This window comes from Mus pahari, chromosome 10, assembly GCF_900095145.1.
Source record: "Mus pahari chromosome 10, PAHARI_EIJ_v1.1, whole genome shotgun sequence".
NCBI classification, from domain to species: domain Eukaryota; kingdom Metazoa; phylum Chordata; class Mammalia; order Rodentia; family Muridae; genus Mus; species Mus pahari.
In genome coordinates this window covers 62,219,092-62,246,390 of record NC_034599.1, presented here as the reverse complement: position 1 = coordinate 62,246,390, position 27,299 = coordinate 62,219,092, and the positions used below count along the sequence as shown (strand labels likewise).

General features: G+C 47.0%; 1 protein-coding gene across 4 annotated transcripts in view; it reads left to right on the top strand.

Moving 5' to 3' along the window:
* The window catches only part of Tln2 (talin 2), a 415,939-nt gene that overhangs the window by 347,687 nt on the left and 40,953 nt on the right, over positions 1–27,299 (top strand). For 3 of the 4 annotated variants that reach the window (XM_029543558.1, XM_029543557.1, XM_021208005.2), the window contains 7 exons: positions 903–1,073; positions 10,302–10,448; positions 12,757–12,858; positions 15,496–15,615; positions 21,099–21,245; positions 25,264–25,430; positions 26,166–26,349. In XM_029543558.1, the coding sequence (XP_029399418.1) occupies positions 903–1,073; positions 10,302–10,448; positions 12,757–12,858; positions 15,496–15,615; positions 21,099–21,245; positions 25,264–25,430; positions 26,166–26,349 (1,038 nt within the window). The remainder of the gene's footprint in view (positions 1–902; positions 1,074–10,301; positions 10,449–12,756; positions 12,859–15,495; positions 15,616–21,098; positions 21,246–25,263; positions 25,431–26,165; positions 26,350–27,299) is intronic. The other variant, XM_029543559.1, reaches the window with a different exon arrangement.

Below are 27,299 nucleotides of genomic sequence, written 5' to 3'. Positions count from 1 at the left end.
GTGTGTGTGTGTGTGTGTGTGTGTGTGTGTGTGTGAGAGAGAGAGAGAGAGAGAGAGAGAGAGAGTGTGTTTGTAGGCATGTGCATGTGTGTGTGTGTGTGTGTGTGTGTGTGTGAGAGAGAGAGAGTGTGTGTTCGTGGGCATGTGCATGTGCGCATACATGTGTACTATATACAGAATTATGTGACATGGTCTGCTATCTGCTGGAAGGAAGTCTATCCTGGGGTGGTAGCTAGTTGTCTTAGTTTGGTTTTGCTCTTTTGGTTGGTTGGTTGGTTGGTTGTTGGTTGTGGAGTTTGGCTTGGTTTGGTTTGAACGCTGGCGATCATAGCCAGGACCCCTCATACACTAGACAAGTCATTTACCCCTGAGCTACATCCTGAGTCCCTTGACAAGCTTTTTATTTCTTCAGGTTGAGCCAAACACAGAAGTTTGACAGTGGTGAAATCATTTTGCTTTTATTCTGTTCTCAAGGCTTGGCCCAGTGCTTGCTGAGGATGCCAGTCAGACTGTCTACTGAAAAGCCCTGCAGATTCTCTTCGTCTGTCCCCACCTCATTACCCTCCTCTCTTCTCTCCTCCTTGTGGGATGTCTCTTATTCTTAACAGTTCTAACTTATAAAACTGACAATTTATAAAACTGGGTGTAAGCCTAGTGTCTACCTCTAAAATCCAGAGTGGGTTTCTTACCGTATATGGAAAGGAGATGGAGAATCCCCCCCCCCCCAGGAAGAACAGCCAAGCAGTCGATTGTTAACTAGCGAGTATTTTAAAAGTTGTAGCCAAACATGCCTTTTCCCGTGAGTCATCTCGTCCTTGCTCTGAATCCCCTTCTCACCAAGGGCCCCCCCTAAAGGAGACCCGAACTTACATGACACATCTGGGATTTTTCTTTCTTGAAAGGTGACACAGCTGGCGAGCTACTTTGAGCCCTTGATCTTAGCTGCAGTTGGTGTTGCCTCCAAGATGCTGGACCATCAACAACAGATGACAGTGCTAGACCAGACCAAGACTCTTGCAGAGTCTGCCCTGCAGATGCTGTACGCAGCCAAGGAAGGTGGAGGAAACCCTAAGGTATGCTTTACGCCATGTGGGTGGGGTGGGGACACTGGCGTGGGAGTCCAGGTTCCTCCTGTGTCATCATCTTCCTCAAAATACAACTCCAAGTTGATTTCCCAATCTTAAAAGAGAAATAATCTGGTGGCTTTCCAACAGATATAGGTAATGGTTATTCCCAGGTTCTCCTTCCTTGATAGGGTATAGGCGAGCACTCATGGGGCAGAAGAGTGCATGGTGTGTTCATGGTAGGAATGAAGCTGATATACTTACTGGGTGCCTGCTAGGTCTTGACATCTAACTTGCTTGAAGGAATGCTATTTGCTTTCGGTGAATGTGATTTCTCTTCTCCTTAAAGGATGGTGATGTAGCTTGCTTACTTTTTCAGTGTTGGGGGGCCTCACACATTGCTAGGCAAACATTCTTTCCACTGAGTCACCTCCCCAGCCCAAACGATGCTAATGTAATATAACAGCTTTCTCACACACACACACACACACACACACACACACACACACACACCTGTCAGTTTGTAAGGAGGACATTTCTTCAGGGAGTTGCTTTTAAGAGCCAGACATGGCAGCAGTCTGTCATGGATGACTGACCTTGTACTGCATTTTGCTTAGAACTTAAGAGGTAACAGGACCTGAAGAGATGGCTTAAAAGGTAAGAGTGCTTACTGTTCTGGCCCAGGGCTTGGCTTCCATTCCAAGTACATATCAAGTAGTTCACAGTGCCTATAATACAGTGCCCTCTTCTGGTCTCCATATACATGGTGCACATGCATACACTCAGGCACACACATATACAGATAAATAACCAACGTAGCAGCAGCATGGACATAACATAGAATTACAAAAAGAATGTGGAGCCTTCTGAAGATTGTAAGCAGTCTGGTGGGTCTGGAATATGCAGATGAGCACAGTTTGACAAGAAGTTGGACAAAGATATCCTGATGCATCTCACTTCTTTGCTAAGGAGTATGGCGTTTATATAAGGCATGGGAGCTAGTGGTGGCCTTAAGCAGGGAAACGGCACCACCTGTTCTAGTTTCTTTCTGTTACTCTGACCCAAAGCAACTTAGAGGAATAAAGAACTTATTGTCCTACCCTGCCAAGTCAGTCCATCATGGAGGGAAGTCAAGACAAAACTCAAGGCAGGAACCTGGAAGTCGCAGGAACCTTGGAGGAATGCTGCTTCCTGCAGAGATATTTCTGATCTAATGCTCGGCCAGCTTTCTTATATACCCCAAACCACCTGTCCACAGATAGTGTGAACCAAAATGGACTGGGCCCTCAGATTAGGAAAATGCCTCACAGACGTATCCACAGACCAATCTGATAAAGACAATCAATCCCTGGACTGAGATCTTGAAGTGGGTCTAGGCTGTGTCAAGTTGACAGTTAGTACCAAGACAGATCCATATTTTATGTGTGCCTATATGTATGTACGCATGCCTAATGGAGGTATTCTCATGATCCCATGGAGCTGGAGTTGCATGCAGTTGTGAGCCCCCCCCCCCAACATGGGTTCTGGGAACCCAATGTCAGCCCTCTGCAGAAGCAGCAAGCCCTCTTAACCACTGAGCCCTTCCTCCAGCCCCCTTTTAATCTATATTTTTTAAACATCCAACTATAAACAGCGACTTTGACTTACTGGCAGGACTCAGGGCAGAGACACTTGGCCCTTTCTACATCCCATCTTTCACAGATCTAGCAATTATTAAGAGTATAATTTTGTTACTAAAATAATTAAGAGCCAGCATCAACCCTCAGATGTTCCAAGTCTTTTGGAAATAATACCTCTAGCTACCAAAGTGGTGGGCAGGACCAAACTTACTGGACACAGCTCTGACTGATGGTCAGCAGTGGGAGTCCAGAGCTTGGGCCGACCCCTCTCAGCACCCCTCAGACTGGAGCAGGCTTGACTCTGGGGCTTTCCTCCTGCCATGTGTTGCCAACTTCCACATGAAACTTTCAGTGCCAATAGAATATCAAGTAGGAGTTCTGGGCTTTGAAGATGCTGGCGTACCTGAGCTCCCTAAGCACCCTCATGGCTGAGCACATTTATAGTCAGTACTGACACTCCATAGTGACATTCCCCATATGGAAGAAGTGGCTAGAACTGTTTTCCATCAGTAAGACTAGATCTTCCATCAGATGGTATGATGGGACTGATAACAAGACCTCTGCCCCGCCCCAATGTTCAACCTGTGTTCTGTCTGGAGACTGTAACAGGCTTGCTCCAAAGGACGTTTTGGTCATTAAGTTTGCTGCTGATACTGTCCCCCCCACCCCTCATTTTTTCCCTTTCCTCCCCTCTCCTCCTCGTTTAGAAACAGAATGTAGCCCATACTGACCTGAAACTGGCTGTGTAGCCCAGGGAGGGCCTCAGCTTTGTGATCCTCCTCCCGAAGCCTCCTGAGGGCTGAGGTAACAGGCTTCACCTATCAAGTTTGCTTCTTCAGACCCTTGGCTAAGAGGCCACATGATGAATCAACTCGGATGTTATCATTTGGGGGAGTGTTTACTAAGCTCTATTTGCTGTTGATTTGGTGTTGCAGACTCATTTGTAGAAGAAGCAAAGCTACCGCATTGTTAAATGGGGCGGCTGGATGACTCAGCTGGTGGTTCGTTGCACCAAGCCTATTGACCTGAGTTCGATTCCCAGGACCCACATGGACGAAAGAGAAATCCAGTTCCCTCAGTTATTTTCTGACCTACACACATGTGCTATGACACACAGTGTTCCACATACATGCATGCGCATGCACACATACATGCACATACTAAATAAGTGTTAAAGTTCATTTTAAATAAGTAGGTAATAAAATACAATGAAATGTTCTAAACTAGTTAGCAGTAGTTCTGATTTGGTTAAGCAAACACTCAGGGTCCAATGTAAAAGCAGTCAAATCCCCCAGACAACCTCTTGCTAGCAAGTTGATCCATTTCTTTGTCTCTTCTACTAAGCAGTGAAGTTAAATCTGAAGGAGAATAATGTTTAACAAAGGAATATGGGATGTCACTCAGTTGGTAGAGCACTAGCGGAGTACCCACCAAGCCTATTCCAGCACTGTGTAAGCTGGGAGTGGTAACATAACACCTCTAATCCCAGCTCTTGGGAGGAGGCAAGAGGCTCAGAAGTCCAAGGTTTCCAGCTACATGAGAAGTTTGAGGCCAGCATGGGCTGATACCCTTGTGTCTATCAGGCAGGAAATCAATAAATCAAGACAGTACAGAGGCACATGTTCATGACCTCTTTCACAGCCTGGGCTCCTGAAGCATCGTCTCTCCCCACTTCTCTTCTATAGAATTCCTTTCAAGATTGCTTTATGCAGCACTCCGGCCAAACCGCATCCTCATCCCCTCCAGAGAGCCCTAATCATCAGTTGCCTGCCCCAACCCCTAAAGTCTGAGACCCACTCCTGTCTTCTCCCACTTTCTGAGCTGCTCTTATGTCTTTGCCTGCTGTCCTGGGCTTTGTAGTGGAAGTCCCATCTGGAAGGAAAAGGCTCCTTGGAAGCTGTCTTCAGACATGTGTCCAAAAAAGAACAGATGTGATTTTTCCCATGTGTGAGGAGCAATAATAGGGGAGTCACTCCAGACCCTAAAATAATGACCTCATTATTGCCCTGCTCACTTTGCCTCCCAGAGGGCTGCTGGTTGTTAAAGTGTGTTTTCGTTGAGATCCTGCTATGTCTTTGGATGGTTAATGCTGTTGTACTTAGCCAGCCCACAGTGTATGGACTAGGGCCAGGCTGTTCAATGAAGGTGAAGCCTGACCCTGGGCTTCAGAGGACAAGATGGTGAGGAAGGCACACCTAGGGATGTCAGCGAGGAGGTGACCTCTGAGCTGGCACTCTAGAAACCTGTAATGCTCAAAAGTGAAGAGCACTGGCTGAGGAGATGGCTCAGTCAAAGTGCTTGTCACCAAAGAATAGAGACCTCAGGTCAGATCCCTGCATCCACATACAAAATGGTGCCCCACAGTACACACAGGGAAGGAGACCTTAGGCTCACCAGCCAGCCAGGTAATACGCTCCAAGTTCAGTGAGAGACCCTTCCTCAACAAATGAGGTGGAAAGTGATTGGGGGGGGGGGAACCTAAGTTAAACATCTGTTGCTATGCACATGTACACATGCAGCTACATACACATGCATTCACACACATGTGAGCATGGACACACACACACACACAAAGAGGGGGGGATATAAAAGAGAGCAAGCCTAGAGGATTCATCAGCTTATCCAGTCCAACAGTCAGGTAGTTTATTTCTGTGCTATCTAAGAGCAAAGATGTTTACTGAGGGGTTCAAAGATCATTCTGTAATTTACTGATGCCTTCCCTGAATTACATCCTCATTCCCAGAGTTGTTAAGATCAGACCCTGGATCCGTTCCCTTCTAAGGCATCCTCGGTGCCTGTCCCCAAGTTGCTGTATGCCCACGAGCTCTATTTGTCCACCCACCCTCAGTGGACCAATTAAAAAGACAAGGAATAGTGAATGGCAGGGGATAATTCATTCATTGCAGCCACATTGAGAAAAAGGACAAATAAAGGGGTCTCATAACCCCCAAGTCCATTTTAATGTTTACGTTTACATAGGGGGGAAGAAGTATGTATAACTAGGTCATCTGAGTCATGATGTGGTGCCAGCCATCATCTGTGCTCTGGCCTCTCATGCGTGGTGGTCTGACTCAGTTGTCAAAACTGTCAAACCCTCTTTTTAGAAGACAGTTTCCCTCTCTGGCTGGCACCAAGACTCGGCCTTCTCCTTCTCCCAGCATGAAATCCCTGGGGAGGTTACAGTTTCTCTGGGAGCATTGTTTTAATGGTCTATCAGCCAAGAGCACAAGCATCTCTTCAGCATTGCCCCACTCCTGTTAAGAGTTTGCACTCCTAAGACCCTTGAAGATGAAAGCAAGTCTCTGCCGGGCAGCTGTTCACCTCTCTTAAGACACGTGTTTCACTCTAATGTGGTCCTGTAGAATTGTGTCAGTAGGTTTTCATCGTAGCTACGACACAGAAGAAAATTACCCCTTCTGTTTGAGCTTGTGTAATGGGAGTCTGTGGTTTTAGAAGCTTTCTCTAGAGAGTTCTGCGCGGGAATGATGCCTGTAATACTTGTAGCAGAATAAAGCAGTTTGCACAGAATGTTTTACTCTGTGCTGTAAAATTGGCTATGAGCCTAGATAAGGAGCTTACTAACTTCTGTCCCAAAGGCATAATTCTGTGTGTCTACACAGCATTAACCCCAAAGATGGGAGGGGAAAGACCACTGACCCAAATTATCATGGAGAAAACAATTAATGCAATCAAAGCTTTTTTGTTCATGTACATGGGCTCCTCTCCCTAAGATGGGTTCAAGAGGTCAGCATTGGATATGAGGAAGACAAGGCAGGCAAAATAGGCAGTTACAGGAGCAGAGCATCATAACGAGGTAGTCCTTACTGAAACAAAGACAAGATGGTCATAACAAGGTAGCCATAACAATAGGTATTCATAACCAGAAAGTTATAGCAACAAGTATTCATAAGCAGGTAGTCATAGACAGTCATATAATAAAAGTAGGGTTGCAAGATGCTTATAAACAACTTCTTGAAACAAAGACATGATTGCCATTCCTGAACAGGAAGTACACAACCATTTGTAGTTAAGGTTGGGGGTAGGTTATAGCCCAATCCTTGAGAAACACATTTAATCAAAACAAAAGTGAACTTAGGAACAGAACACCAATAGCTTATGCTCTAAAAGCAAGAATGAGACCTCATAAAATTGAAAAGCTTCTGTAAGGCAAAGGACACTGTCAATAGAACAAAATGGCAACCAACAGATTGGGAAAAGATCTTTACCAATCATACATCCAATAGAGGACTAATATACAATGTATACAAAGAACTTAAGAAGTTAGACTCCAGAGAACCAAAAAATTGGGGAACAGATCTAAACAGAAAATTTTCAAGTGAGGAAACTCAAATGGCTGAGAAGCACCTAAAGAACTGTTCAACATCCTTAGTCATCAGGGAAATGCAAATCAAAACAACCCTGAGATTCCACTTCACACCAGTCAGAATGGCTAAGATCAAAAACTCAGGTGACAGCAGATGCTGGTGAGGATGTGGAGAAAGAGGAACACTCCTCCATTGCTGGTGGGATTGCAAGCTGGTACAACCACTCTTGAAATCAGTCTGGGTTCCTCAGGAAATTGGACATAGCTATACCTGAGGACCTAGCTATACCACTCCTGGGCATAAACCCACAAGATGCTCCAACATGTAATAAGGACACATGCTCCAATCTGTTCATAGCAGCTTTATTTATAATAGCCAGAAGCTGGAAAGAACCCAGATGTCCCTCAACAGAGGAATAGATACAGAAAATGTGGTACATTTACACAATGGCATATTACTTGACTACTAAAACAATGACTTCATGAAATTTGCAGGCAAATGGATAGAACTTGAAAATATCCTCCTGAGTAAGGTAACTCAGTTACAAAAGAACATACACGTTATATACTCAATGATAAATGGATATTACCCCCAAACGTTCAGAATACCCAAGATTCAATTTACAGACCATATGAAGCCCAAGGAGAAGACCAAAATGTGGATACTTCAGTGCTGCTTAGAAGGGGGAACAAAATACTCAAAGGAGGAAATATGGAGACAAAGTGTAGAGCAGAAACTAAAGGAAAGGCCATCCAGAGACTGTCCCACCTGGGGATCCATCCCATATACAGCCACCAAACCCAGACACTATTGTGGATGCCAGGAAGTGCTTGCTGACAGCCTGATTGATAGGCTCTGCCAGAGCCTGACAAATACAGAGATGGATGCTCGCAGCCAACAATTGGACTGAGTGTGAGGTCCCCGATGGAGGAGTTGGAAAAGGGACTGAAGGAGCTGAGAGGGTTTGCAGCCCCATGGAGGGAGCAACAGTGTCAACCGGCCAGACCCCCTGGAGCTCCTGGGGACTGGACCACCAACCAAAGAATACACATGGAGGGACCCATGGCTCTGGCCACATATGTGGCAGAGGATGGCCTTGTTGGACATCAGTGGGAGGAGAGGCCCTTGGGCCTGAAGGTGTTCAATGCCACAGTGTAGGGGAATGCCAGGGAGGGAAGATGGGAGTGGGTGGGTGGGNGGGGGAGCACCCTCATAGAGGCGGAAGTCCGGGGTGGGGTAAGGATGGGATAGGGGGTTTCCAAAGGAGAAATCTGGAAAGGGGAAAATATTTGAAATGTAAATAAAGAAAATAATAAAATATATATATTTAAAAAAACAAAACATAAAACAAAAGTGAACTTAGTTTGTCTTTATTGTAAGATGCTCTTGAGCCTGAGATGGCGTCAAGCTAGTCCCTCAACAGGTATCGAGATGATAGCTGTGAGCAGCATATTTGACATCTTGTCAGATTCCGTATTAGAGGAACTCTTCTTGCTTCCCTGGGCCCTTTAGTTCAGACAGGACCCATGGCTCACACTGCTTCTTCATGGCATTCTTTAATTTATTTTTTTAATTTGATATTTTCTTTATTTGCATTTCAAATGTTATCCCCTTTCCTATTTTCCCCTCCAAAAATTCCCTATCCCCTTCCCCCTCTCCCTGCTCACCAACCCACCCACTCCTGCTTCCTGGCCCTGGCATTCCCCTATACTGGGGCATAGAATCTTCACAGGACCAAGGGCCTCTCCTCCCATTGATGACCGACTAGGCCATCCTCTGCTACATATGCAACTAGAGCCATGAGTCCCAACATGTGTTTTCTTTGATTGGTGGTTTAGTCCCAGGGAGCTCTGGGGTTACTTGTTAGTTCATGTTGTACCTCCTATGGGGCTGCAAGCTCTTTCAGCTCCTTGGGTCCTTTCTCTAGCTCCTCCATTGGGGACCCTGTGCTTCGTCCAATGGATGGCTGTGAGCATCCACTTCTGTATTTGTCAGGCACTAGCAGAACCTCTCAGGAGACAGCTCTATCAGGCTCCTGTCAGCAAGCTCTTGTTGGCATCCACAAAAGCAGGGAGTTCCCCTCTTCTAAGTCCCTCTGACTGCTCTTTCTTCATACCCACCAAGGTAAAAATGCAGTATCTTGGACCTTTGGGGAGGGTACAGCCCTGAGTTCAGCCAGGATAACCACAGCTGTTGTATAGATCCAGTGCTTGAGGACAGTGAAGTTCTGATGTTTAAGTCATTGGCACTCTGTACATTGCACAGAGTAAAGACAGAGTTCCCACTAGCCTGTCCTTCTTATATGTGAGACATCTGCACCTTCCTGGTTCATCAAGCGTTTAGAACATGGACTTCTTACAGTCCTCCCTGTCTCACTGAAAAGGAGGCCGGGCTCTGTCGTGTGGCTAGTCAGTGGTAGAGCACAAACTAGAACCTAGGTTTCCTGCACCCATAGTGTAACTCTTCCCTGCACATCTTCCTGCCATGTGAGGTATCTGCACCAACATGGCTTCATATCCGTTCACCCTTTCGCTTCAAGCCCCCCATCCCATCCTTAATGTCATCGAGTGTCCTGGATGCTGTCTAAGGAACATATGGGTACTTGGGTATTACCTGCAGGGCTTCGGCCCTTGGCGGACTGTCCTCATCCACTCTGCCAACATAGCAGCAATATAAAGGCTTACAGCCTGGTTCTAAAGCCTGCTAGGCTCTGCCATTTTATCTCTCTTCCATGCACTGACATTTCCATAATCCAGCTTCTGTATAGAACGAGAGTGCTGGTGTGCTGGGCATTGTTAAGGAGAAGTACATTTGTTAGAAAAAACATTTTCTTCTTTGTATTACCAAGTTTTTTAAATAAATGTGTCAATCTGTGTGTTTAGAAACCTGTGACATTCTCTACCATCCTGAACATAGCTGCATATAAAGCTTGTCTTGATAGTTTGATGTTACATTTCTCTTTTCTCTTATTATTGTTAAAAAAAAAAAAAAAAGGATTGCTCTTGATTCTGCAAGTAAGTGTATGGAGTCGGGGGAAAAATTTTCAAATGCATTTTGTGGCTGTTTTCTAGGGTGTGGTTTCTCCTGAGGCCTGCTTGTTTATTTTCTCGCCATACTGCTTAAGCTAGCCTTAAATGTGAGGGCCTCCTGAGTGCTGGGATCCTAGGCATGCAACACCATCCCCAGCCTTATCTTCTGGTTTTTTTTTTAAAGGTTATTCTTAGCACATCAAGTGATTCTTATAGGTGAGCAACATCTCCTGCTACTTAAGACATTTTTAATTTCCTTCTCAGGCACAGCACACCCACGACGCCATCACAGAGGCTGCGCAGCTGATGAAGGAAGCTGTGGATGACATCATGGTGACACTGAATGAAGCTGCCAGTGAGGTGGGGCTGGTGGGAGGCATGGTGGACGCCATCGCAGAAGCCATGAGCAAGGTAGGTTCACGCTAGCCCCTGAGCCTTTCCAGTCCCGTCTCTAGCTCTCTCACAAACCATCCCTACACGGTCTTCTCTGGGAAACTGTCAGTCAAGGCTGAGACCAACAAGCCAGCAGATGGCCAGTCATATTTCCAACATATCATTTTTTTTTCTTAACTATCAGTTCATCAGCTTTGTAAGCTACTGTACAGTTCTTCCCAGTTGTGCTTAAAGACAGACATGGTGAAAGTATCATTGACTTCCTTGTTTGTAAAATGGAAATAATTATTTACACCCCATGTCTTCTTTATAAGCTGTGATAGGGAGGAGACTCCAGGAGGAGTTAGGAAATGATTTCCAAGCATTGGCCCTTGGAATGGCTACTTTGGAACTGAGGAACTTTCTAGAAATCAGGATCCTGGACTCTACTGCTGTCTAGCTCTATCACAGACTCAATTGAGTAGACCCTAGGAATCTCTAATGGGACTTCCGAAAATCTTAGATTTTGATATCTACTTAAATGCATAAACCATCAAATAGTGTATATGAAAGGTCTTGGTGAGCTCTCAAAAGTAACGGGCATAGGAGACAACATAAATCATTTTCTGGCTCGGCAGCCAATTGACAGTGCTTCTGACCAAAGAGAATTTCAACTCCATGGTTTCTACTTTCCTCCAAGGATTTTGTCTTTAATGATGTCCTTTTGATAGTGTCAGGTTAAACAGGTGTTCATCAGCATCTAATTGTCAACTTAGCGTTAGAGAGTATCATAGACGATAGTGTTACAGTGTCTGTGTTGGGAAATGCCTACAGTTAGATTATATATGCATTAGTATAGTATTCTAAGGTAATACAGGGTCTTAAATTGCTGATTTAAGCATTAGTTGTCTTGGTTTCTATAAAGGAATAAGGTCATTAGAGAAATGGCTCCACAACCCTCTCCCATCATCTTCACACTAATGAATTAGCAAGCTAGGTTAGACTGTATCTCCCTTCTCAAAGTCTCTATCAGTGTCCACGATGTTTTGCTTATGCTTCAAATACAGATGGTTCGGCAAGCAATGAGTAAGTTTCTCCTCCTCAAGGCCACTGGGTGAGGTACAGGAGGGTTTGTTTGACTCTCAAAACAGCAAAGCACCAGAACTTTGGCAGCAAACCACATGTCCACAGGGGACGGTAAATCATCAAATCCATGGCTTCCTAGTAGCAGTTAAAACCCAAATGATCCTATTTTTCTTTTTCTCAGTATTAATGTAAAGTTAGGAAATGTCCTGTAAGTCCCCAGCCTCGCTCATGGTGATGCCTTACGCCGTGATAGCGGCACCCACACAGCTGCTGTCACTGGTCCAGCTGACTCTCGAGAAGTAAGCCTGGACTCTCTTGATGGTGACAAGAGCTGCTGGCAGCAGAGGATACGCACGAAGGGTTTCCCTCTCCTTCCTGTAAATCACGACCTGGGATTTCACTGCTGTCCACAAGCTCCTTCTGTGTCACTTACTTTGATCATTGAGAAGTACTTAACAAGAAGCAACTTAAGGGAGGAAGGGTTTCCTTTGGCTCACAGTTTGAGGGATACAGTCCAGCCCGGTGGGAAAGGCATAGTGGCCGGAGTGTGAGGCCACAGGTCACATTGCATCTGCAATTGGGAAAAAGAGGTGTGAGTGCTGGCCCTCGGCTCACTCTCCTTTTTATTTATTCTGAACCACCCAGCCCGTGGGATGGCCCACATTCAGTTCTTCCTGGTTTCTTCCCGCCTCAACTAACTCATTCTAGAAACTCCCACAGAGACGTGCTCAGGGAAGTCAAAAGATTCCTCTTAGCTCCTCCAATTCTTTCTGTGGACTTAGATCATCACTAGGCATCCCTGGGCACAGATAGTGGTGGACTGTAGCATTGCTATGGAAGTCCTCAGTGATGGAGAATCTGCCGCCTCCCGCCTCATCTTCTACCACTCTCTGTATTTCCCTGGAAGTACCAGACTCACTCTTACTATCATGTGCTTGAATACTGTTCCCTCTTTCTGGGATTCCTTCCCTACTGTTTTTGTGGGCAGCCTTCTCCTTATCTGGTGAGACTTAGCTAAATTGTCATTCCTCTGAAATACTTTCCACTCCTGTAAGATGAAACTGGGACTGCATCTTGCCTGTGTCCCCTGAATGCCTTATGTGTACCTCCATTGTGATTCTGATTAGAGAAGTTAGAGTAGAGTTTGAACCAAAGAAACCTCTGAGGGGCTCTCTGCTTTTCCTAAGTTTTTAATTCTTACAATTACAGCCTATCCTTGACCAGGCTCCTTATGACTCCTAAGTTCTTCTCTTATCCACAGCTGGATGAAGGCACACCTCCAGAACCAAAGGGAACGTTTGTTGACTACCAGACGACTGTGGTTAAATACTCCAAAGCCATTGCCGTCACAGCTCAGGAAATGGTAAGAAGAAAGGACTAGCCCCACCCACTGTGGGTTCCCCCTCTACCCACTGCCCACTGTGGGTTGCCATTCTGCCTACCACCATCCAAGTCTTCAAGTCTGGGATCTGTATCAGAGACTGACCAACCCGTGATGCTGGCTCCCTGTAATGCCCATTTCTCCCACGACCCTACTTCCTACCTCCTGTCTGTGGTCCCTCTGGTTGCCTGTGGTATAGAAGCCCCAGGAAGAAGGAGTTAAAGTTGACTAAGACCTGGGGATGAACACAAGAAACAAAGGGAGGAGAGAACTTTCAAGAAAGCAGGGAATGAGCAACAAGGTCTCATTAAAAAGGAGCGAATCCTATTCATCTCTGGAGGGACTTGAGATGTTTTAATAGGTTTAAGTTCTAGTATAAGAGAAGATATTTGGGAGTAAAATAGTAAAAACGTGAAGCTGTCTGGCAAAATCAAATTATAACACTTGAGCAATCAGTCCTTTAGGCAAAATTAGTGTGTTTTTTTTTTTTTTCTTATTCCTGACAGCAGAAGTAATTGTTTTGGGTTTTTTGATTTTTTTTCTTCACTGCAACATAATGCAAACAACACTGTCCCAGATGAGTCGTCATAAACGGCTCTGGGAGTCGGTATGTGCCCTTGCACTGCAGAGTGGCATGGAGGGTGACAAATGTGACCCTCAGAGAATGCATAAACAGAAAACATTCCTCTCCACGTGGAGCCCCAAATGCGAGAGGATTGCCACAGAAGCCCGAGGTGGCCATTGCAGTGGCCTAGCTGGAGTGGCCAAGTCACCCCTCTGACTGGCTCTGTCATGTAACTGTGTGTCCACTAGAGGTTGAACTTGGACTACGAAGGCTTCCCCTGCCTGCTCTGTTCATGCGTGGGAACTCTGTACCAGGCCTACTGTGTAAAGGAATGTGGCCTGAGGAAGAAGGGGGATAGTCACAGTCACTTCTGAGTGTCCTGGCAAGCTGGAGGTCACCCCAGGACCATCCTTTCAGGGGAGTAGAGGGCACAAATCAAAGTCCCCTTACTGCTCAGTCTGGCAGTGGGATCTTTAAAAGGCATTTGTGAGTGTCTTCATAAAGTCACTGGAGAGTCTCCTGGGCCAGGCTTTGAATCAGGCTGTCTCATCCCTTGGCACCTATGATGCCCAACAAGCCCACCCTCCAGTATATGACATCCTTAGGTGGCTAGCCTGGCATTTTTGGTCAGAGCTGTTAGAAGAGTCTTTGTGTTCCTGTTAACGAGGCACAAATGGTACAGCTCATGGTACAACTTCATGCTTTTGGGATGCCAGTTGTATTCCTTGGAATCTACCTCAGTAGCTAAGGAGTCCTTTAAAGGGGCTTCTTAAAAGCCCTTTAAATCTGTGTGTGGTGGGTTGTACATGCTTGTAATTCCAGCCCTTAGGAAGTAGAGGGGGAATTAGGAGTTCGAGGTCATCCTTAGCTACAAACCAAGTTCAAGGACAGCTTGAGCTACCTGAGTCCTTGTCTAAATACTAAAAGGAATAGCCCTTTAAAATCAAGGTGTTAAAAGTTCACAAAGGGGGCCAGCAAGGGGGCGTAGCAGGTAAAGATACTGTAAGCAAGGCTAAATGACCTACATTCCGTCCCTGGAACCCTAACAATGGAAAGAACCAACCAACTCTGAGTTGTCCTCTGGCCTCGACACATGCATTGTGGTGTGGACGCACACACCTACAAATAAAAATAATTTTTAAAAAGATTTATTTTATTCATGTATATGAGTACACTGCAGCTGTCTTCAGGCACGCCAGAGGAGGTCATCATATCCTATTACAGATGGTTGGCAGCCACCATGTGGTTACTGGGAATTGAACTCAGGACCTCTGGAAGAACAGTCAGTGCTCTTAACCACTGAGCCATCTCTCCAATCCCCAATTTTTTTTTTTTTTTTAAAACAGTATGAAAAGAGATAGGGCAGGAGTGAGATTCCTGGAAAAGAGGCAGAAGATTGTCTTTTAGGTGACTTTTTTGTTCATGGCAAAAAGCCAAAGTGAAGGCTAAACACTAAACTGAGGCATGCTATTCTGAGGTATGGGCAGACTGGATGCATGGACCGTGTGGGTGGTGGTGGGCCACCATGTTTCCAGCAGCATCTTGTGGTGCTTTGTTACAAAGTTACCCAAGACCTTCGGTCCCTGATGTTGATTTCTTCACTGGGTCTCGTTCATGACTTTGTAACAGCCCTATCCTCAGATCCTCTCTTGCCTAGATCCTCATAGAAGCCCAGATCAGGATCTACCACTCACAAGGATCCTTCCCTAGAGTGGTCCCCTGTGGGAATTCCTCTGGTGACCCCATATCCATTCTCCCTGAGGTTGGGCCCTGAGGACTCAGCTCCACGCTGCACCGCCTTGCACGCTGAGCATGTCCCCATCCATCCAGTCTGTGCTGCAGGGCAGTTACAGCCCTGGCCTGTTGTGTGCAATGCAGCATGGGCTTCGCTTGAATTGCCCTCCCCAGTGTCCAGCCATTATGCTAGGCCTGGCCTTCACCTTCCCCAGGGGCTAAAAGTGAATGAAACCCTTTGGCTTCCCGGGGTATTAACACATGGTTCTGATGCTTCTCTTTGTGTATGTATTTGTGTCTTGCTTGTTTTCTTTTTCCAGATGACTAAGTCGGTTACTAACCCGGAGGAGTTGGGAGGCCTGGCTTCACAAATGACCACTGACTATGGGCACCTGGCTCTCCAGGGCCAGATGGCAGCAGCCACCGCCGAACCAGAGGAGGTCTGCCACCTTAAGGCCCCTATCTTAAGAAGCAAACACGTGGTGCCCGTTCCTGGGGATGGGAGAGGGGAGGACCCAGTAGCCTAATTCTATAAGACCCCCAGCCCAAGAGCCAGGATCAAGTTTCATTTCCCATTACTGTGATTCAATCACAGAGCCCCAAATTGTGCCCAGAACTTGGACCCTTGCTGGGGCCAGTTGGCCAAGAACTGGGGTACCCTGGAGAGTGGCGCTCAGATGGAAGGGTTTGTTTACAATATTCTGCCAGGCCCTTACAGCTGCCTATCTCCCTCTTCAAATGCCCAAACTTGGGGCTGCCACCTTCCTGCTTCCCCTTAGCACATCCTATCAGCCATGCTTCTGTTTTCCAAAGGCTCCCCAAAATATTAGAGGACCCACATGTGGGATTTCATATCTCCTCATGTGGGATTTCATATCTCCTCTCTTGACAACAGTCTGCTTGCATGACACAAAGCCCCACCTGTAGGTTCAAGACCCACCTGCTTTCCTTATCCCTTTCCACGGAGGCTAATGTAGTCATGGCCTCGGCAAATCCATACCCATAAGAGTCTTAGAATGGCAAGTCTGCACGCCATCTGTCAGAGAACAGTCATCTCTGGAAGCTGTGAGTGGGACCACACAGCACAGCTGGGGACCCAGAGGGCCTGGAGGAAGCTTTGTCAGTGTGAGCACCTAGAAAGGGTGTCTAGGGCCCAAGAAACCATGTGGCTCCTTAGAGAAAGGAAGTCCACTCTGAGATACAGAATGATGGAGGGACTACGGGAACACGGGAAGACACAGGTAACCGCATTCGGTGAGATACAAGCTGTTTATTGAATGGAAACTTTGTTCAGTATTTTCTTAAACACTAGGGGTTGGGGAAGCCACAGGTTTATAACTGGTCTGCTCATTTCCATGAAATAACAGACCCGCCCTCACTTCCCCAGTACTTTGGGTTGGGACCTGGCGTGTCTAACAAAGGCTTTTAAAGCAACCATAGAAACACAGATCCAAAACACATCACTTTCTAACATATGTCATAACCATGCATGTAAGCAGGCATATCATATATATATGTACTGAGGTACATATATATTTCTAGCATGGAGTTCCTTCAGTTTCTAACCATGCTCCTGTCTTTACATTCCAGAGTAGTCAGTTAGACCTCAGCAGGAATAATTGTTTGTAATAATTATGTTAATGTCAACAAGAAAAATACTGAATCTTGATTTCTTTTACACAGTTTCCTCCTCTTCCTCCTTCTCATCCTCATCTTCCTTCTCCTCTTTCTTTCTTTTTTAATAGTCTTTCTGTTTCAGTAAGACTAGACTATAGTTCTGCACTGTAATTTATCTAGACGTATAATTCATTTGGTCAGCATGTAATTTTGAATTTCATAAACAAGTAAAAGGAAACTTGTGCTACTGTCGGGCAGCATTTGAACAATGGAAGTAGTTGACTTTGAGTGGAGATGATTGCCACATACTTTGTTGAGGACAAAGGGACAGTGCCTGCCTTAGCATCTGTGCTTGGCACCTATCACGCTCATTACTTTCCAGGTTATGGCGAGCTGATGGAACACTTAAATGACTGCAGAATCAACTCGGTCTACTGGCAATTTCACTGGAAATTTTTACAGCTGGAGGAGCTTCCTAGAAAGGGAACCCACTTTTAAGATCACTTTTCAACTGATAAGCACTAAGAAATGCCCCAGTCCCAAAGAAACACTAAACTTCTCAGCAAGTCTGGCCCGACTCTGCAAGACCCACAGGGTGGATTGAATGCACAACCAGTGTTTATTATAAAGGAATGCTGCTCGAAGGCACACAACTTGGGGTTTTAAATTGGCAACTTTAGGGAAGCATTGCTTGAGCCTCAAGAAAAACCCTCAGTTCATTTCTCGATCAAAGAAAAATAGTGCAGAGAAAACCATCTGCTTTTGTGCCTTAAAGGAAATTAAAAAAAAAAAAAAAGCCCTGGTTTAGATCCGATTGCAGTGGAGAGGAGGGAGCGCCCCTCCACCCCCCCAATCGCTTTCCCTTTATTGGCCAAGTCAAAACAAAAATGAAATGACTTTTTGAAGACTTTAAAAAAAGCAACTGGGTCCAGAGTTGCTTGGCTGGGGGACCTTAAGAGAGTTAGACCAGGGTGACATCGGAACTTGTCAGATCCACTTAGAAAATATATTAGGAAAAACAGTGTGAACAACAAAACCAGGCACCACTTTCTATCTACCTGACAGTTTTGGGGTGGGATTTTAAAAATAAAATGCCAGCATGTACATCCATTCCACCTGGGAGTGCAGGCTGTAGGACCAGGCATATAACTAATGCTCTCCCTGGCTCACAAAGTGGTGACGTGATTTTCTCCAGAGATAGAGCTATAGTCACTAATCTTTCCCCAGGACTTACATTTTGGAGCTGTAGCTCCTAGGAGCTCAACCCCTCCCTCTTTCCCTCCATCCTTTTCTCTCTTCCTCCTTCCCTTGTCCCCATTTCAGCCCCTCCCCTCTCCGTATGTATGTGTGCTGTTACATGTCCTAATACATGCACATATAGAGGCCATGGGTCAATGTCTGGTGTCTTCCTCAATTCTCTTTACCTTATTCTTTGAGACAGCATCTCTCTCTGAGCCTGGAGATCAGTGATTTGGCTAGACTTGCTGACCAGCAGGCCTAAGACACCCTCCTGTGTCTTCCTCCCCAGGACTAAGATGATAGGCATGTGCAGCCATGCATAGCTTTTTACAGGGGTGCTGGGGCTCTGATCTCAGGTGGTCCTGTTTGTATATGAGTGAGGGAGCCATCTCCCTGGTCTCTCTGTGTTCAGAGAGAACGTAATCTTAACTTGCAAAGCTGCCAGCAGAGCTTTCACTTTTCTGAAGAATTTCCACAGTGCTACTAACAAAGCCTTGAGTTTTCTGTGGAAAAATAAACAGAGAAAGATTCTGTCTGATGTTGGAGGACAGAGGTCCAGCTTTTCCTGTAATTGTCACATTGTGGAAAAGACCAGAATGCAAACTTGTTGGGGGTACACCGCAGGACTCTGAAGAAAAGGTCTCCCAATTGCCCTGCATGTAAATATTTTCACATTCTGGGACGTGGGACCCTCTTGGGTATACAAATAACTCCCACAATTTTGGTATGTTAAAACAAAACAAAAACACCCTATATTGCTTCAGGGACCTCCCAACCTTCTCAGTTTCCCCCCAAGCATCTGTCTGGCAAATGCACACAGAGAACTTTCCCACCCAGGCCACTGGTAATCTTATATTCTCCCTGCCATTTTTGGCTTTGGGTCATGCTGCTCTTGTGTCTGGACTGTAAAATACATCTCAAGATACCCCGCCGAAAACAGCAAGCGTTACTGACAATGTCAGCGGCACCAGCATGCAAGGTGACATGCTGTGTGGTTAGCTTGGTGCGATCAGTGATTCTGTGTCACAGCAAGGCTCTGCTTGCTTCCGCATTGGGGTGGGCAGCTCATGAGAGCTTTGCCCATATGGAAAAGGCAGGCTAGTGTTCCAAATCCAGACAGATGAGGCTAGACCACACTGCAGAGCTTCCTGTGGAGAGAGGCCCAAACCTCCCTGGCAATCTCCAAAGTCAACCACTTCTTCCCATTGTTCAAATGCTGCCCGACGGTAGCACAAGTTTTCTTTTACTTGTTTATGAAATTCAAAATTACATGTTGACCAAATGAATTATACGTCTAGATAAATTACAGTGCAGAACTATAGTCTAGTCTTACTGAAACAGAAAGACTATTAAAAAAGAAAGAAAGAGGAGAAGGAAGATGAGGATGAGAAGGAGGAAGAGGGGGAAACTGTGTAAAAGAAATCAATCATTTCAGAGATAATCAAACTGAAGCTCAGAAAGCTGAACGAAATTCTGTTTTTATTGAGACCACTTTTAAAAACTTGAATCGGAGGGTTTTGTGTGCTGATTACACTGTTTCCTGCCCCCTGATGTCACCAGCAGTCCCCTGTCACTTGGGGATCTGTGATCATCCTTTACCACCTCTCAGATAATGCTGACCCTTGAATACTTGGCATAAAACTTTGTGGAAGTGTTTAAGGACCAAGCTGAGTTTGAAACTAATGCCACATTCCCTGGTTTCCCCTTGATAAGCCATTAACATATCTTGCAAAATAGATTTGTGTGACAGTCTCAGTGCTTAGAAGGCTGAAACAGAGGGAATCAAGAGTTCCTGGCCAGCCCCGGCCACACAGCATGGCTCTACGTCGAACGATGACTATTTGAATGGCATCACTGCTGCGTGGGCAACCCCCCACCCTCAGTGGCATGTCCTTGCTGCAGTAGTACAGACATGTGCACAGAGATAGCGTGTTGCTGAAGGCTACCTGGCCTGTTGTACATCACAGAGTCAGTAGGACAGCCTGGGCAATGGAGAACCTCTGCAGGACCCAGTGCACACACCAGAAGGCATCCAGAGTCAGAAGCTCACCTTTCTGCGTCTTATGAGCTCTCTGCTAAGTGTCCCTTTCCCTCCTAGAAACAGTCTGTATTTCTATAGGAGGCAGGTGAACATTTGTCGTCCTTCCCACTCTCAGCTCGCTCGTCCCTAAGCTTGACTAATGAGATCAAAGCAGGAGACAGCATCTCCTGGGTCAGAAGCTCCCAGGATTATTTACAGTGGCTGAGACCTTTTGGTAAATATTCCTGATAGATGCTAGAAGCAGCAGCCCTGGCTTCTCGCTGTTGTTGATTCTTGACGGTAACACGGGCCCATGCTTCAAGGCTTTGCTTTTCTTCTAGCTGCTTACTTACCTGGCCTGGAAGGCAGTTCATTTGTGGCTGTATTTATCAAACTCACAGTAAAACCTGGCACAGAACAGAACCAGAGGAATGCATGCTTTAGGAAGGTGGAGGGGGAATTTAATACAGCTTAAAGTAGACAGCCTAGCGATAGTGAAGTTTACTCTGGGCTCGATGTGACGGCTGTCACCGTACAGTGCAGCTCAGGAGTGGGGTGTTGTGTTTGGTAAATATACCAGTTTTATAAAATCTGATCGCTCTAAAATATGCTCAGTTCTAATGGTGTACTTTGCACTCATGGAGAGGGATGTATCAAAGAGGACTGGGTACACTGAGGGATCAGTAAATGCCTGTTGAATGAATAATACAACTGTCCCACAGAGTTCAATCTGAGGACATTCTATTCCTATCAGGTAGCTTGGGATCCAGATGAGCTAGACCCTCAGGAAAGATAAACATATCAGGAAGGCATTATGCTATCCCAGTGAGCCACAGGCTCGCTTAATGAGGCTGTGGGCATTTTTACAGTCATTTTACAGGAAAGTAAATCAACTAAATTCCGGACTTCACCGGACAGGGGTTCCAAATAGAAGTGGAATTTTCCTAGCTGGGCTCCCAAAGAGCACAAGAGAAATTTTCCACCCAGGGCAGGCTTCAATGGCAGGGTCCCTCATAGACCTTCCCTCTCCTGGCTTTGCCTCTGTAGATTGGATTCCAGATTCGCACACGTGTGCAGGACCTTGGCCATGGCTGTATCTTCCTGGTGCAGAAGGCAGGGGCCCTCCAAGTGTGCCCCACAGACAGCTACACCAAGAGGGAGCTGATCGAGTGTGCCCGCTCTGTCACTGAGAAGGTAAGGGGGTCTCCTCTGGGCAAGATGGATAGAACCATTGTGCCGAGCACTGACATTGAATGTGACCAGCTCTGGTGGGGACAAAACCAAAATTGATGCAGCTAAGACAGCTGTCTCCCTCACCACCTTGGCCCTTCTCAGTGAGGATGAGAGCCTTCTATGATCCACAGGATTTGAGAAGTCCAGAGCAAAGCAGGCAGCCTCGGGAAGGTCAGGGGCCCCCTTGCAGGTGGCCCTAGATCAGGAGCCAACCAGGGGGAAGGCAGATGCCACGACCCACCCTGTAACAACCGGTCTCCTCTCCTGGAGAGTTTCTGAGTGCTGCTGTGAGCTGGGACCAAAACACTGAAAGAGCAATGTGGACTGAAATCCCAGCATAGGGAAGGCTGAAGCTGGAGAGCCAGGCTGGGCTATATAGTGAGACCCTAACTCCAAAGGCAAAAACAAACAAACAAACAAAAGACTGGAATCTGCTTGGTATGTAGCCTCTTCATTACTATAGCATGAAGCAGGGTGGGCTCCGTGCCTTTAGACAGTAACCTGATGCATCCCAGTGGAGGAGAGCCCGCCCTGAGCTTCCAAACCTCAGGGTTGCTGCTGTTCGAGAAGACTGTCAGGAGTGTGGCCGGCAAGACTGGAAGAGCTTATCAATTACGTCACCTTCCCAAGCCTTGACTTCCTCATCCATAAAATGAGCACACGAATTTATAGTCTGTGACTGGGGATCAAGGTGTGTAAAAGTGTCTGGCACTCTGCCACGTATGTAATTAAACATTTAACAGCTACTAGCCACTGCCCACTCACTGTATGCTCTCCTCAAAGTTCCTTCCTCCCAGGATGTTGGTTTCCCTAGCTAACAAGGACCCCCATTGAACCCACACTTCACGGTCGCTCTTTCCTTCTGCCCCTCTCTGTAAGCCCCTGGCTTTGTTTCTGTATCGGAGTCCTTCCGCAGCAGCTGTTGCGGCTGCGACTGCAAGTAGCACTGACTGGAGCATCCTCGCTCTGCAGTTCCTCTTCACGTCTGTGTGCATAGAGCTCCGTATTGTTCAGGAACTTGGCCACAAGGCTGGAGGGCTGGGCAGAGGAAGCCCTCAGTGGGAAGCTGCGTACAGAGGCCGCTCTGTCAGCCAGACCTGGACAAGGCTGAGCCGCCATCTGGCTACCTCCCCCAGCCCACAGGACTAGCCAGCTTCTGGGCTCAACAGTAAGAATTAAATCTCTCACTGGAGGAAGGCCCCCCTCCTCCCTTCCAAGGCCTCAGGAGCCCCAAGCTGCATTCAGCATCCTTTTGAGTCAGCCTGGCTCTCATTGCTTCTCTCAGCAGAGCAGCCTGACTGGGGACACATGCAGGAGGACAGAGGTGGGGAGGTGGCCAGTTCCTAGCAACCAGCCTTTTGGCTATGTCTTGCTGCAGGTCACTGTACCTGTGTATCTTGTCATAACTACATATCTTGGGTTGTAAATAGAGTATCCTCCATCCATGAGCCCCTTGTCCACCTTTGTGTCAGACCCAGTGACTAATAGATGCCTAGTCAGTAAATACCTGTTGTTTATACACCTTCCACAGTGGTGGGGGAAGTGTTTCCCACATAACACACAAACACACACACACAGACACACACACACACCTCATAACTTCCAGGCCCTTGTCACCCATCCTTAGAGTTCTTTCCTGAAGCTATTGGCTCCATTCCCAGACCAGCTCTGTGCCAGCCTTAACTCTTCTTTTCCTGGTGAGACCTAGTGGCATCTAAGAAAGGGTCGGACAGATAAGACATCCTAGTTTAATTTCTTGCTGTGATCAAATACCCTGGCAACTCAGGGGAGAGGAGGCTCAGAATTTGGGTTATCGTCCATTTGTGGGGGTGACCCAGCCACCAGAACTTAGAGCAACTGGTCGTATCACATCCAGAGTGAAGATGAGGAGCGAATGCCTGCTTGGTTAGTGCTCAGCTTGCTTTCTCTACTCTTTTTTTTTTTTTTTTTTTTTTTTTTTTTTTTTTTTTTTTTTTTTTTTTTTGGTTTTTCGAGACAGGGTTTCTCTGTATAGCCCTGGCTGTCCTGGAACTCACTTTGTAGACCAGGCTGGCCTCGAACTCAGAAATCCGCCTGCCTCTGCCTCCCGAGTGCTGGGATTAAAGGCGTGCGCCACCACGCCCGGCTGCTTTCTCTACTCTTACACTATGCAGGGCCCAAAACCAGGGACAGGCACCACCCACCATGGGCTCACCTCAATTAACCTAGTTAGGGAAAAATCCAGAGCTGGAGAGTTGGCTCTGTGGCAAAGACATCAGTTATGCTTGCAGAGGACCTGGGTTTGAGGCCCAGCTCCCACATGATGGCTCACAACTATCTGTAACTCTAGTCCTGGGCGGGTACAGCATCCATTTCTGGCCCCTTTGCATACAAATAAAATTAAAAAGAAGTCCCTCACACAGTAGGTCTTCAAACCAACCTGATTTAGACATTCCCACACTGAGACTCACTTCCCAGGTGACTCTAGGTCATGGCAAGTTGACAGTTAAAATCAACCATCCCAGGGGAAGACACAGTTCTTTGTGGACTTCTCTTGGAGAAAATGGTCCCTGTGTCCATCCTGCCAAACTACACCCACAAGTCTCCTGAGACCTGAGGGGTACAAGAAAAAGCATCCCAGACTGTGCCTCTTAGTCATGTCATGGCTACTCTGCTTCTGCATCCTGCTTCAGAAAGGATATTTACCTCATAATCGCAGCACTGAGGAAGCAGGGACAAGCAGGTCCATGTGACCTGGCAGCATCTGTGAGCTTTCAGAGAGAGAGCCTCTCCCATCCTGTGCATCCTACCCTACCACCACCCGTTTGTGTGTGTGTGTGTGTATGAGAGAGAGGAGAGAGAGAGAGAGAGAGAGAGAGAGAGAGAGAGAGAGAATGGGAGAGCAGGCGAGCAACCCAGGAGTTGTGCTCTGCCCCCTGCTACACACACACACACACACACACACACACACACACACACGCACGCACACACCAGGGCGGGGGGACACATGTTTACAAAGCATTTATATGGGTCAGCCATGATCAAAAATTCTGGGTATATTCAGGCAGTTGCTATGTGGCTCACTGTTTTTAATCTATAGGACAATGGATTGTCTTGAGGACAGGAATAGTGTGCTTAGAACCCTTGGACAGAGATGCCTCTCTGCAAAGAGAGTAGAGAGCCATCCTAGAGGGGACCTGAGCTGTATCTGGCAGGATGCGTACATCAGTGCTAGAGGAAGAGAGCAGAGCAAAGCACTGACCTGGAGTAGGAAGGCAGATAGATGTGTGGGGACCTGAGTCGTTGGCAGACACGGCAGATGGTAGACCATGGACACATGGTTTGATTGTGAAGAGAGTGTGGGGACTCTGGCTTTAGAAATCGTCTCTGGGAACAGGAAGGGCTGACAGTAGAAGCTGGCATCCAGGGCTTCTGATATGGAATGTGCTGGGCTGAAGCTCTTAGCCAACTTACTGACCCTCAGGACTGCATTGCTTCTTAGAGGTGGGTGATGACATGCCAAGGCGCCAGTGGGATCCACTCTGGAAGGTGACCTGTCCTGCATGGCCGGGTGAATGATGAGTCTTAGCAGAAGTTGTGCCTTCCAGACCTAACTAAAAGGGTGCAAACTGTCACCCACATCTCAGGAGCCTAAACTTGGTCCCTCAGCATGGTGTCAGAAATATCACAGTGACTTGGTGAACACTGCCAGCCAGGGAATAGTCATAGCCTTCAAACACTGTACTGGGCATTTCATACATGTTATGTTTTAATTAGCTGACTCACATTCAAGGAAACTGAGGCTCGGTGCAGTGAAGTGGGCTACCTATGGCCAGATAGCCTATGAATGCCAAAGGGATTCAGGCCCAGGTTCATTGTTCTAACCTCTGAGCTGCATCAGCTAAGAGAGAGAATTGTGTATTTTCAATGGTGGTGCACTATTCTGTCTTATTTTGTCCATTCCCTGGCTCCCCCTTACGTCACCTTTTCTACCTTTCAGGTGTCCTTGGTGCTGTCCGCTCTTCAGGCTGGAAACAAGGGGACCCAGGCATGCATCACAGCTGCAACTGCAGTTTCTGGGATCATTGCCGATCTGGACACCACCATTATGTTTGCAACAGCTGGGACACTGAATGCAGAAAACGGCGAGACCTTTGCTGATCACAGGTACCAGGGGAGACTCTACCCTGCATATCTAAAGTGGGTGATCACATTTGGTCACCCTGCCCAGGACTCAGAAATGTGGGTATCTACTTTGATATCAACAAGATGCTCTGTGGAGAATGTGAATCACAGGATCAGAATGAGCTCCTCCATCAAAGGCTAGCTTTGTACCGGGGAATTGCGTCTCTGACTGCCCACAGACCCAGCAGGACCAGGAGAGGCAGGAGCAGGCATATTTAGCAGTCACTTCCCAAAGCCTGGTACCTTGCTGGAGCCGTCATTAAATATACTGGTGCTGGCAGCTCTATATATTTACTTATGGTGACCCCTAAACCTTCATCGCGTGTCCAGGCCCTTTCCTGTCTCTCCAACCCAAGGGCCTGTGACACAGTGAAGATTCTCTGTACGCTGCTGTCTGTTCCAGAGCCTGTCCCCAGCAGCTCTGATTGCCAGACAGGATGTACAAGCTATAAGAGATTGCGGGCCCTAGAAAGATGCTAAGCTCCTGCCTTCTTGGTTGAGTTCTTCTCTGGAGCTCTGTTCCCAATCCCCAGGCTCTACCTACTGTTTGAGCTTCCAACCTCACATGTATGGAGTACTCCCCTCTCCCTGAGAGGGGAGTGGATCACTCGGGCCTCTCTTCCCAAAGCCCCCTGAAGGAATTTCCTTCCTCCCCAACTGCAAGTGACTAAGTTCTATTCTGTTTCCCCTGTCTCTCTGGCCTCTCTGCTCTCTAAGGGAAAACATTCTGAAGACAGCCAAGGCCTTGGTGGAAGACACAAAGCTGCTCGTGTCTGGGGCTGCATCCACTCCAGACAAGCTGGCCCAGGCCGCTCAGTCCTCAGCAGCCACCATCACCCAGCTGGCAGAGGTAGTCAAACTGGGAGCCGCCAGCCTGGGCTCTAATGACCCTGAGACCCAGGTATGAATGGGGCCTGAGGATGGCCTTTTCCTATAGACATTGCTTCAGGCTTCAGAACAGGGTAAAAGCAAATATCCTTGGAAGTAATCTCTCTCTCTCTCTCTCTCTCTCTCTCTCTCTCTCTCTCTCTCTCTCTGTGTGTGTGTGTGTGTGTGTGTGTGTGTGTGTACACCAATGGATTTGCATGGAACCTAGTCAGCCAGGCCTGGTGAACAATTGCCCGCAGAAGATGTTGGTGGGATAAAGGAGAGGAAGGAGTGACAGGTGTCCCAGCAAGAGAGCTTCATGTTAAGCAGATAAAGGAGGGGGAAGGAGGGCTCTTAAGGAGAGAGGAACTGGAAGGGTGACCAGACCCTGTTCTGTGACTTCTGTTTTGAAGGTGACAATTTTGCTGAAATGACCCACCTGAGCCTTAGTGCCCTCCAGATGACAGTCACTGCAGTTTTTCGTGTCTGAAACCAGCACACAGTATATAAGCAGCACCTGGCAAATGCCAGCTATGCAGCAAGTTGATGCTCCAGTCTCCTGGAGCTCACAGTAGAGCATCTTACCCTCCCCTGTGCTTCTGTTCTCAGTAACAGAACAGTAAATACCCTCATCGCCAACGCCTGCACTGGTCTGCAATCTAGTCTACTGGGCTTGGCCAAGCTAGATAACACTTGCCCTTCAGGACCCAGGAGGACACAATGACTGTACTAATTAATTCGGGGCTACCAGCCTTGTTCCCGACTACCCTCACCCTTCCTTTACCACTGTCCTCCAAGACCATTGAGACACGTGAGGAACCTTTCTTGGTTTTTTTTTTTTTTATCCCTGCTTAGTTTCCTCTGACAGCCCTGGAATTCAGAGGTGCAGTTTGCACAGTGCTTCTTCAGGAACCTGAGGTGGCTGTCCCACCCTGCTGGGCCAGAAGGAAGGAAAGGCTGGAATCCCTGTTGCTGACCTTGAAA